Consider the following 13367-nt stretch of genomic DNA (forward strand, 5'->3'; position numbering starts at 1 on the left):
CTTGGGGTTAAGGACACCTGGGTATTAGTCTCAGGTCTATTATGATCGAGTTAATAGTATGACCATGAATGAATCACCTCCATGAACTTTGGTTTTCTCACCTAATTGACTTATGGCACCTTGGAGCTATATATTTGCTGTAATTTTTATTACATTAAGGGAAATAATTACTTTAAATAAAAGAAATAAAGTACTCTTTCAGTCTGTTACCTGCGAGACTGAATTTCTTTAATATTTCAAGAGTAATTAACTGGTTTGTGGTTAAATTCATATTAGTTGCTGAATTATCTCAAGCTTTTCTATAATTTCAAAAACATACTTTACTAGTAGGCTAGTAATACATGTAATGTATTTTGTTAATTGTTTGAATTCTAATCATTTAAAATATTTCATGACCACATTGATAAGTTATTAGACTACTAAGAATTTGTAATTTGGCCTCTATAGCTTTCATGTTCTTTATCTTTTAATATAGGTAAAATTTTTATTTATTTACTAATCTTAATTACTGAAAATTAGTTATCTGTGATCTTCAAAAGTAAGAGTCTATATAAAAAGCTGCTTTCTAAAATGCAGAAAGCTACAAGATATTTTTAATTCTATTTTTGTTGTAATATAACAATTTATAAATATATGAAAATACTTTTGTTAGTAGATTAGGTCATTTTGGCAAAGGTAAATGCATTCCCCAAGGATATAATAGCCTGTGTTTGTTTCAGGTGGCAAGATTTATAATGGTTTGTAGATTGAAAATCTTAATTTACATGATCAATGTTCTAAGGGTGACCATGGCTTTTGAAAACTAATTTTAGAAGTATTTCCAAAATGTAGTATAAACTTATTTTTTCATTACCATTTTAAGATACGGTCTTTTGCTAAATCGCTTCAATCATGCCCTCCTCTTTGTGACCCTATGGACTGTAGCCTGCCAGGCTCCTGTGTCCATGGAATTCTTCAGGCAAGGATACTAGAGTGGGTTGTCATGCCCTCCTGCATGGGATCTTCACAACCCAGGGATCCAACCCATGTCTCTTATGTCTCCTGTATTGGCAGGCAGGTTTTTTACCAGTAGCATCTCCTGGGAAGCCCTAAGTCTTTCAAATCACTGTTATGACACTTTGGAGGAAAGTGTTTTCCATCACACAGTTGACTATTTTAAAATGTTGGTATGCATGGTCACATGTGAAAAATATACAATACTTAATTAGTCATATACTAGTGCTGTGCTTAGTCGCTCAGTTATGTTCAACTCTTTGTGACTCCATGCACTGTAGCCCGCCAGGCTCCTCTGTCCGTGGGGATTCTCCAGGCAAGAATATTGGAGGGGTTGCCATGCCCTCCTGCAGGGGATCTTCCCAACCCAGGCATCGAACCCAGGTCTCCCGCATTGCAGGTGAATTCTTTACCGACTGAGCCACCAGGGAAGCCTAGTTATATACTAGATTGCTTGCTTAATAACAGTTTTCAAAAAATGATTCTATATGGGTTGCTTCTTTTTTTTAATTTTTGAAGAATTGTTATTTCAGATTACTCCTAAACATTAGAACCTGTAAAGCTAGTTTACTTTTTTCCAAATATGATTAATGGAAATGTAAGAATTGAATTAAACATGTATACTAATACAAATATTAGTATGAGGAAAATATTCTCAAAACTTAAGAGAATCTTGATGGTTCCCCACTCCTCTTTTTTGTTTTGTTGTTTTGTCTTTTGTGAAATGTGGTAATCATATCTTTTAAACTTTTTCATGCAGGATCGACCTTCCACCCACACATAAACCACCTCCTATGTATGAAGAACAGTCTCCCCCTTTGCCTCAGAAAGACCTTCTATATCAAGTAAGTATCCTTGAGTACACTTAAAATAAAATGAAATAAAATAAAAAATACAAAGTAGTGTTTGTTTCAAATTTTTCAATATTTATTTCTAAATATTATTTAGTCATTATACATTAAGTATTATACAATAATTTCTGTGAAACATTCAAGGAATCAAATTTAGTCTAGAAGTTGATTAAAAGAATTTATGGCTGGTATAGGTAAATCAACACTGTATTAGGAGTACAAATTTTTGCTTAAAGCCTATGACTGAAGACTTACTATTAATACAGTTTTATTGACATACAGATCTATTATAAAATATGCATTTTCCTAAAAAATAAAAAAAATTGAATTTTAAGGTTTAATATGTGATGGAGCGGTTTTTCTCCTTGGCATATGTATTTTGTTTCTTTTCAGTATATGCAAGGTCTAAGTTTTTGCTTTTATTTAGCAACAAAAGGTTTATATTCCAATTTAAAATATTGGGTATGAATATTGGGCCCCATTTTACACTGATGATAATTTAAATTTTCTCTTAGAATTAGTTTACAGAAATTCATGTGAAAATACTGATTCAATCCTTCTGTCTTAGATTCCATATCTAAACTAATATGCTCTACTTGGGAAAGTTTAAGCCAATGGAATGTTTGAATACTTTTATTCTTAAATTTTGGAGAAGGAAATTGCAACCCACTCCAGTATTCTTGCCCAGAGACTCCTTTGGACAGAGGAGCCTGGTGGTCTGCTGTCCATGGGGTCGCACAAAGTCGAACACGACTGAAGCGACTTAGCATGCATGCGTTCTTAATTTTAATTTTTTTTGTTTCTTTCCTCTATCACCCATGGGACTCTAACCCCACATTGGAGTTTTATTACCTGAGAAACTATTCTGGAATATTTTTCTTCTAAAATATGCCCTGTATCTTCAGCTTGAATAAGGCAAATCAGTTGCCCACCAACTAATTAATTAACTTGGATGGAAAACTTAAAAGGAATATATCTGTTTCAATGTTCTCAGCTTCTGTTCCTTAGTTGACTGTCTAGTTGATCTACTGCCTGTGTGTGGGGCAGGGAGGAGCATTTCACAGAATGTGCACTCATTGACAGTGGGTACCAGCTTGTCATCTTGCACAACTTTGGTGTCCTAGAGATGAAGGTGACCTATCTTTTCAGAACTGTTGTTTTAACACAGAGTACAGCCTCACATCTCCTTTGGCAAATGAATTAAATTGATAAGCAGTGTGAAATGTCAGCAAAGGATTTAGCTAGAGGTGTTTTAACTGCTGCAGATGGATAGGATAGCTGCCTTCTTCCCTCTACAAAGCTGGAAGTTAACTGGAGGATTTCTAGATTCAGGTGAGGGGATAGTTTAAGAATGTTGTTAGTAATTTTTAGTACAACCCTAATTGCATATAATTTTATTCTTGTCCATAAAATCAACTTATTATGTTACTTTTTATTTAATATTTTCAAACTAAATATTTATAAAAGTTTATGAATTGAAAAAAATTACTTGGCACAGATGATGGGACCTGGTTTTAGTTAAGAAAATATAATTTCTATATATGTAAGTGCTGCTAAATAAACACAAAAGGATTTTTCTTGGATGATTTGATAATGGTACAGACTGAAATTTTTATCCTTGGAGTCAGAAAAAGCTTCCTGAATGGATCAGTTTGGAAGTAGGATTTTTGATGCATGTGATAAAATTACTCAGTTGTTGATTAGAATAAATTTCATAATCACAGGCATAAATCTAGGTGGAAATGGACAGTTATGTGAAAGAGTAGTGGAAATTTTAGAAAGGGAATTGGTGGGACAGCATCTGCAGTGGATAACACTAGACCTTTGGAGTTAGAGACCACCTAGGATCACTGTGACTTTTTCCTCATCTATAAAATTAAGCAGGTGAGGATTGATTGTTTCCCTCTTCTAGCTATTAAATTGAGTCTATAAGATATAGCTAAAGGTCAGCTGGTTGCATCATTTTGCTTAGGAAAGTCAAAATGAGTTAGAAATGAAATAATTCTTAACTCTATAAAGATTTTAAGAATAATTCAAGCTAAAATTATTATCCATCAGTAAGATAATTTGTTGTGATTCATGCATTATAATGTCATATGTTAATTATATGGCTGTTTGTGTTTTAATTAATGTTGTGATACCAAAATGCAAAATACACAGAACTGTTTCCTAGTTACCTAGAAATCTGTAAGTGTGTAATTACTATCTAATTAGCTTCATGCAATGATAACCATGCCGCAATAGTAAATGCCATCATAATGTTCTGCTTCAGTAGATAACTTGTCAACTTTAAACTTATGAGGTAATTCCTAATTGAAGTCAATAGTCCTTAGTCCTCACACCAGGCCATGCTCCCAAATAATGTCATAGCTTTAAGGAAGAGAGTCCCACTTGTTCTACCCATTGGTGTTCTACCCTTGGGAAACCACACAAAGAAAAAGATCCTTACAACTTACATTTGTTTCCATCTGAGCCACAGGGAAGCCCGTTAGTTATTCAGTTGAGTCCAACTCTTCACAACCCCATGGACTGTAGCCCACTAGGCTCCTCTGTCCTTGGAGTTCTCCAGGCAAGAAAACTAGAGGGGATTAGCCATTTCCTTCCTCAGGGAATCTTGCCAACCCAGGGATCAAAGCCAGGTCTTCTGAATTGCAGGCAGATTCTTCACCGTCTGAGCCACCAGGGAATATTACCAAACTCATACCTGAGAATTTTCACTCTAAATATAAGCTGGAAAATGAGGCCTAGTATTGTGAAGACGTAATTTCCTTTAGTGGGAAGGGAACTATTACTGCACTGCAGAGAAGATATATGGAGGCCCACAAAAATATAAAAAGAAGGAAATAAAAAGAGGAATTTCTTGCCTGGTGGTAAAGAGTAATTAAGAAATACTATGGCTGATTCACGTTGATGTTTGACAGAAAACAAAATTCTGTAAAGCTATTATCCTTCAATTAAAAAATAAATGAATATGAAAAAAAAATACCACCAGCTTGTTATATTATTAGTTGATAATCCTACAAAAGTGAGTCTCCATTTAGGAAACTAATATTAACTCATGACATTAAAATATATTTTACCTTTTTATTATGGCTTATTTTCTTAACATTTTAAGCAATATATAAGTATATTTTTGGTACAAAAATGCAAATAGTACAGATATTTATAGAGTTAACTATTAAAGTTTTCTTTCATCCCCCTATTCCCAAATATATTATTTCTTTCACAGAGGTCACTGTTGTTACAAATTTAAATATCCTCCCAGACTTTCCCACATGTTTACTTTGAAGTATACATCATCCTTGTTTATAACTACAAGTAGTTTAATTTTTAAAAAACGTAAATGTGATCATAGAATACATATTGTTCTAGAAACTGCTTTTTCCACTATTACAAACCAATATTTTTCATAATGACTAGTGTTGCCACCTTAATCAAAATCCTCTGTGTTCCTAAAAAGGAAGATTCTGGAGCACAGTTTCAGTTTTACTGAATCAGAATCCCAGGGGTTGGAGACAGTGGGCGTTTTACCTAGCTCACCAGGTGAATTTGGACTTTGCTGGTGGCTCAGATGGTAAAGCATCTTATTTACAATGCGAGAGACCCAGGTTCGATCCCTAGGTCAGGAAGATCCTCTGGAGCAGGAAATGGCAATCTACTCCAGTATTCTTGCCTGGGAAATCCCATGGACAGAGAGCATGGTAGGCTGCAGTCCATGGGGTCGCAAAGAGTCAGACAGGACTGAGCGACTTCACTTTCACTTTCTTTCCAGGTAAATTTTAATGCACATTCATGTTTGAGAACTGTTGCTGTTTCTCTATGTCATTCTTAATGGCTGTAATTATATTCTACTGTGTTGATACACCATAAATTGCCTAATGATTTTCCTAGGTTTTCTTTTTTTTTCTGTTACATTAATTGTTGCATTGAGCATAGTTTTTTATACTTTATTATACACATGTGTTTATAAAATATATGCAAAAATTAGAACTGCTATGAATATTTTTTATATTTAAATAGGTGTCAGATTGCTGGCCAAACTAGATGTATTAATTTATATTCCTATAAATAGTATCAATTCAGTAACTGAGGCGTGTCTGACTCTTGGCGACCCCGTGGACTGCAGCGCTCGAGGCTTCCCTGTCCATCACCAACTCCCGGAGCTTACTCAAACTCGTGTCCATCAAGTCGGTGATGCCATCCAACCATCTCATCCTCTGTCATCCCCTGCTCCTCCTGCCTTCAGTCTTTCCCAGCATCAGTTCAGTTCAGTTCAATTCAGTTGCCCAGTCATGTCCCACTCTTGGCGACCCCATGAACGGGAGCACGCCACGCCTTCCTGTCCATCACCAACTGCCAGAGTCTACCTAAACCCATGTCCATTGAGTCGGTGATGCCATCCAACCATCTCATCCTCTGTCATCCCCTTCTCTTCCTGCCCTCAGTCTTTCCCAGCATCAGGGTCTTTACAAATGAGTCAGTTCTTCATATCAGGTGGCCAAAGAATAGGAGTTTCAGCTTCAACATCAGACCTTCCAACGAATATTCAGGACTGATTTCCTTTAGGATGGACTGGTTGGATCTCCTTGCAGTCCAAGGGACTCTCAAGAGTCTTCTCCAACACCACAGTTCGAAAGCAACAATTTTTCAGTGCTCAGCTTTCTTTATAGTCCAACTGTTACATCCATACGTGACTACTGGAAAAAGCATACCTTTGACTAGACAGATTTCATTGGCGAAGTAACGCCTCTGCTTTTTAATATGCTGTCTAGGTTGGTCATAACTTTTCTTCCACGGAACAAGCGTCTTTTAATTTCATGGCTTCAGTCAACATTTGCAGTGATTTTGAAGCCCAAGAAAATAAAGTCTCTCACTATTTCCATTGTTTCCCCATCTATTTGCCATGAGGTGATGGGATCAGATGCCATGATCTTAGTTTTCCAAATGTTGAGCTTTAAGCCAACTTTTTCACTCTCCTCTTTCACTTTCATTAAGAGACTCTTAAGTTCTTCTTCCCTTTCGGCCATAAGCGTGGTGTCATCTGCGTATCTGAGGTTATTGACATGTCTCCCAGCAGTCTTGATTCCAGCTTGTGTTTCTTCCAGCCTGGCATTTTGCATGATGTACTCTTGCATATAAGTTAAATAAGCAGGTTGACTATAATATACAGTCTTAACACACTCCTTTCCTGATTTGGAACCAGTCTGTTGTTCTATGTCCAGTTGTAACTATTGGTTCTTGACCTGCATACAGATTTCTTAGGAGGCAGGTTAGGTGGTCTGGTATTCCCATCTCTTGAAGAATTTTCCTCAGTTTGTTGTGATCTACACAAAGGCTTTGGCAGTCAATAAAGCAAAAGTAGATGTTTTTCTGGAAGTCTCTTGCTTTTTCCATGAACCAGCAGATGTTGGCAATTTGATCTGTGGTTCCTCTGTCTTTTCTCAGTCAAGCTTGAATATCTGGAAGTTCACAGTTCTCATAATGTTGAAGCCTGGCTTGGAGAATTTTGTGCATTACTTTGCTAGCATGTGAGATGAGTGTAATTGTGTGTTTGAACATTCTTTGGCATTGCCCTTTGGAATTGGAATGAAACTGACCTTTTCCAGTCCAGTGGCCACTGCTGAGTTTTCCAAATTTGCTGGCATGTTGATTGTAGCACTTTCACAGCATCATCTTTTAGGATTTGTAATAGCTCAACTGGAATTCCAATACCTTCTCTAGTTTTGTTCATAGTGATACTTCCTAAGGCCCACTTGACTTTGCATTGTAGGATGTCTGGTTCTAGGTGAGTGATCACACCATCGTGATTATCTGGGTCGTGAAGATCTTTTTTGTATACTACTTCTGTGTATTCTTGCCCCCTTTTCTTAATATCTTCTGCTTCTGTAGGTCTATACCATTTCTGTCCTTTATTGTGCATATCTTGGCATTAAATGTTCCCTTGGTATCTAATTTTCTTGAAGAAATCTCTAGTCTTTCCCATTCTATTGTTTTCCTCTATTTCTTTGCATTGATCTCTGAGGAAAGCTTTCTTATCTCTCCTTGCTATTCTTTGGAATTCTGCATTCAAATGGTTGTATCTGTCCTTTTCTCCTTTGCCTTTCGCTTCTCTTCTTTTCTCAGCTATTTGTAAGGCCTCCTGAGACGATCATTTTGCCATTTTGCATTTCTTTTTCTTGGGGATGGTCTTGATCACTGCCTCCTTTACAATGTCAGGGACCTCTGTCCATAGTTCTTCAGGGACTCTGTCTATCAGATCTAATCCTCTGAATCTATTTGTCACATCCACTGTACAATCATAAGGGATTTGATTTAAGTCATACCTGAATGGTCTAGTGGTTTTCCCTACTTTCTTCAATTTAAGTATGAATTCGGCAATAAGGAGTTCATGATCTGAGCCACAGTCAGCTCCCTGTCTTGTTTTTGATGACTGTATAGAGCTTCTCCATCTTTGGCTGCAGAGAATATAATCATACTGATTTTGGTGTTGACCATCTGGTGATGTCCATGTGTAGAGTCTTCTCCTGTGTGTTGGAAGTGGGTGTTTGCTATGACCAGTGGGTTCTCTTGGCAAAACTCTATTAGTCTTTGCCCTGCTTCATTCCATACTCCAAGGCCAAATTTGCCTGTTACTCCAGGTATCTCTTGACTTCCTACTTTTGCATTTTAGTCCCCTGTAATAAAAAGGATATCTTTTTTGGGTGTTAGTTCCAGAAGGTTGTAGGTCTTCATAGAACCATTCAACTTCATTTTCTTCAGCTTTACTGGTCGAGGCGTAGACTTGGATTTCTCTAATATTGAATGGTTTGCCTTAGAAATGAACAGAGATCATTCTGTCATTTTTGAAAGATTGCATCCAAGTACTGCATTTTGGACTTTTGTTGACTATGTTGGCTATGCCATTTCTTTGTGCTGTTTCTGGCTGAGGAAATGGCAAAGAAGAGGGATGTGCATTCATTTTCTCCTGCAAGGACTCAAGAATTAAAACTCACTGCTGAACAACCATCAACAGGAGAATGTTGGAGGAGGAGCCAAGATGGCGGAGGAGTAGGACGGGGAGAACACTTTCTCCCCCACAAATTCATCAAAAGAGCATTTAAATGTCGAGTAAATTCCACAAAACAACTTCTGAATGCCGGCAGAGGACATCAGGCACCCAGAAAAGCAACCCAACTCTTCGAAAGGAGGTAGGAAAAAATATAAAAGACAAAAAAAGAGACAAAAGAGGGAGGGACGGAGTTCCGTCCCTGGAAGGGAGTCTTAAAAAGAGAGAAGTTTCCAAACACCAGGAAACCCTCTCACTGCCGAATCTGTGCTGAGCTTTGGAAGCACAGAGGGCAACATAAAAGGGAGGGAAAAAAAAATAAACAATTAAAAATCGCAGATTGTGAGCCCTACGGTAACTCCCCCAGCGGAGAAGCAGCGCAGACGCCTGTACATGGCATTAGCAAGCGGGGGCTGGGCAGGGAAGTGCGGCGTGGGCTGTGTCCCTTAGAGGAAGAATCGGGCCGAATGTCATGAGCGCTATCTGAGCGAAATAATTTGGGCTAGCAAACCAGACTGTGGGATATCTACCACGCGAAAAGCTAGCCTTAACCTAAGACACCGCCAGGCCTGCGCACAGAACAAAGGACTGAACAGAGATAGCCGGTTGCAGACCTTCCCCCTCCGGTGACAGGCAGCCAGAGCCGGAAGGGGGCAATCGCAGCCCCAGAGAGACACTATCTGTAAAACTGTAAGCAGGCTTCTTTGCTAACTAAAACTTCTTGGGGGTCTGGACGGTCAACAGCTGCCTGAGAAGGTGCGCCGGTTTTACACCCAGATAACCGAGTGGCGGGGAGGCGATAAGTCGCAGCATTGGCGCCCGCCAAACACCTCATCACCTGAGCTGCTCGGATCTGGGAAGAACACAAAACGCAGGCCCAACCGAGTCTGCGCCTCTGAGGACTACCCAAGTGCCTGAACCTGAGCGGTTTGGACCTGGGAGCTCAGCCCAGGGCCGGCCTCTGATTGTTCCCGGCGGAACAACCTAGAGCCCGAGCAGTGTGGGCAGGGAGGCTACACGCACCGTGAGCGGGGGCAGACCCAGTGTGGCTGAGGCACTGCGAGCGCACGCCAGTGTTATCTGTTTGCAGCATCCCTCCCTCCCTCCCCACAGCGCGGCTGAACAAGTGAGCCTAAATTAAAAAAAAAAAAAAAAAAATAGTGTCCTCAACCATCCCCTTTGTGTCAAGGCGGGAACCAGACACTGAAGAGACCAGCAAACAGAAGAAGCTATAACAGAGGGAAACGCCTTGGAAGCTACAGGCCATAGATTAAAACCCTGTGGTTACTACGGATTACATAGGAAGGGGCCTATAGATCTTGAGAAATATAAGTCGGACTAAGGAACTGCCAAAAATGAACTGAACCCACAATACTCACAACAAAACCAGAGAAAGACCTAGATCTATTTTTACTATTTTTACGATCAATCTTTCTTTCTTTTTTTTTAATTAAAAAAAAATTTTTTTAAGTCCTCTATTGTCCTTTAATTTTCACTTTTATAACTATTACTTTGCAAAAAAAAAAAAAAAGACCCTATTTTTTTTTTCTTCTTCAGCAAACTTCATATATATATTTTATAATTTTTTGACTGTTTTTTTTTTTTTCTTTTTTCTTTTTCTTCTTTTCTTTAACATTGTATTTTTGAAATTCCAAACTCTACTCTAGATTTTTAATTTTAGCCTTTTGGTATATGTTATCAATTTTGTACCTATAGTTTTTTTCATAATTTCTGTGACTTTTTTTCCCTCTGTTTCTTTCTCTTCCTTTTTTATATAACATCGTATATCTGCAATTCCAAACTCTACTCAAGATTTTTAATTTATGCTTTTTGATATTTGATATCAATTTTGTACCTGTATTTTCTTTATAATTTTTGCGACATTGTTTTTGTTGGTTTGTTTGTTTTCTCTCTTTATTTTTCTTCTTCTTCTTTTTTTTTTTTTTTTTTAACGTTGTATTTTTGAAATTCCAAACTCTACTCTAGATTTTTAATTTTTGCTTTTTGGTATTTATTACCAATTTTGTACCTTTAAGAACCCAATCTTCAGGACCCATTTTTCACTAGGGTACGACCTTGTTTGCTTTTCTTTGTTCGTTTTTTCTCTTTCTTTTCCTTCTTCTTTTCATTAACATTGCATTTTTGAAATTCCAAACTCTACTCTAGATTTTTAATTTTTGCTTTTATGTATTTATTACCAATTTTGTACCTTTAAGAACCCAATCTTCAGGACCCATTTTTCACTAGGGTACGAGATTACTGGCTTCACTGCTCTCTCTCCCTTTGGACTCTCCATTTTCTCCACCAGGTCACCTGTATCTCCTCCCTAACCCCTCTCTACTCTACCCAACTCTGTGAATTTCTGTGTGTTCCAGACAGTGGAGAACACTTAGGGAACTGATTACTGGCTGGATCTGTCTCCCTCCTTTTCATTTCCCCCTTTTATCCTTCTGGCCACCTCTGTCTCCTGCCTCCTTCTTCTCTTCTCTGTATAACTCTGTGAACATCTCTGAGCGGTCCAGTTGTGGAGTGCACATAAGGAAGTGACTACTGGCTAGCCCACTCTCTCCACTATTGATTCCACCTCATCTCATTCGGGTCACCTCTAACTCCCTCCTCCCTCTTCTCTTCTCCGTGTAACGCTGTGAACCTCTCTGAGTGACCCTTACAGTAGAGAAACTTTTCATCTTTAACATAGATGTTTTATCAGTGGTGCTGTATAGAAGGAGAAGTTTTGAAACTACTGTAAAAATAAGACCGATAACTGGAAGTAGGAGGCTTAAGTCCAAACCCTGACTCCAGGGAACTCCTGACTCCAAGGAACATTAATTGACAGGAGCTCATCAAACGCCTCCATACCGACACTGAAACCAAGCACCACACAAGGGCCAACAAGTTCCAGGGCAAGACATACCAAGCAAATTCTCCAGCAACAAAGGAACACAGCCCTGAGCTTCAAGATACAGGCTGCCCAAAGTCACCCCAAAACCATAGACATCTCATAACTCATTACTGGACATTTCATTACACTCCAGAGAGAAGAAATACAGCTCCATCCACCAGAACATCGACACAAGCTTCCCTAACCAGGAAACCTTGACAAGCCACCTGTACAAACCCACACACAGTGAGGAAACGCCACAATAAAGAGAACTCCACAAACTGCCAGAATACAGAAAGGACACCCCAAACTCAGCAATTTAAACAAGATGAAGAGACAGAGGAATACCCAGCAGATAAAGGAACAGGATAAATGCCCACCAAACCAAACAAAAGAGGAAGAGATAGGGAATCTACCTGATAAAGAATTCCGAATAATGATAGTGAAATTGATCCAAAATCTTGAAATGAAAATGGAATCACAGATAAATAGCCTGGAGGCAAGGATTGAGAAGATGCAAGAAAGGTTTAACAAGGACTTAGAAGAAATAAAAAAGAGTCATTATATAATGAATAATGCAATAAGTGAAATTAAAAACACTCTGGAGGCAACAAATAGTAGAATAACAGAGGCAGAAGATAGGATTAGTGAATTAGAAGATAGAATGGTAGAAATAAATGAATCAGAGAGGACAAAAGAAAAACGAATTAAAAGAAATGAGGACAATCTCAGAGACCTCCAGGACAATATTAAACACTACAACATTCGAATCATAGGGGTCCCAGAAGAAGAAGACAAAAAGAAAGACCATGAGAAAATACTTGAGATAATAGTTGAAAACTTCCCTAAAATGGGGAAGGAAATAATCACCCAAGTCCAAGAAACCCAGAGAGTCCCAAACAGGATAAACCCAAGGCGAAACACCCCAAGACACATATTAATCAAATTAACAAAGATCAAACACAAAGAACAAATATTAAAAGCAGCAAGGGAAAAACAACAAATAACACACAAGGGAATACCCATAAGGATAACAGCTGATCTTTCAATAGAAACTCTTCAAGCCAGGAGGGAATGGCAAGACATACTTAAAATGATGAAAGAAAATAACCCACAGCCCAGATTATTGTACCCAGCAAGGATCTCATTCAAGTATGAAGGAGAAATCAAAAGCTTTTCAGACAAGCAAAAGCTGAGAGAATTCTGCACCACCAAACCAGCTCTCCAACAAATACTAAAGGATATTCTCTAGACAGGAAACACAAAAATGGTGTGTAAATTCGAACCCAAAACAATAAAGTAAATGGCAACGGGGTCATACTTATCAGTAATTACCTTAAACGTAAATGGGTTGAATGCCCCAACCAAAAGACAAAGACTGGCTGAATGGATACAAAAACAAGACCCCTACATATGTTGTCTACAAGAGACCCACCTCAAAACAGGGGACACATACAGACTGAAAGTGAAGGGCTGGAAGAAGATTTTCCATGCAAATAGGGACCAAAAGAAAGCAGGAGTAGCAATACTCATATCAGATAAAATAGACTTTAAAACAAAGACTGTGAAAAGAGACAAAGATGGTCACTACATAATG

At 38.2% G+C, this 13367-nt stretch overlaps 1 protein-coding gene across 1 annotated transcript in view; it reads left to right on the forward strand.

Moving 5' to 3' along the window:
• The window catches only part of NECTIN3 (nectin cell adhesion molecule 3), a 148754-nt gene that overhangs the window by 83090 nt on the left and 52297 nt on the right, over positions 1–13367 (forward strand). The window contains exon 7 of the mRNA XM_006073960.4: positions 1754–1838. Within this exon, the coding sequence (XP_006074022.1) occupies positions 1754–1838 (85 nt within the window). The remainder of the gene's footprint in view (positions 1–1753; positions 1839–13367) is intronic.

This window comes from Bubalus bubalis, chromosome 1, assembly GCF_019923935.1.
Source record: "Bubalus bubalis isolate 160015118507 breed Murrah chromosome 1, NDDB_SH_1, whole genome shotgun sequence".
Taxonomy (NCBI): Eukaryota; Metazoa; Chordata; class Mammalia; order Artiodactyla; family Bovidae; genus Bubalus; species Bubalus bubalis.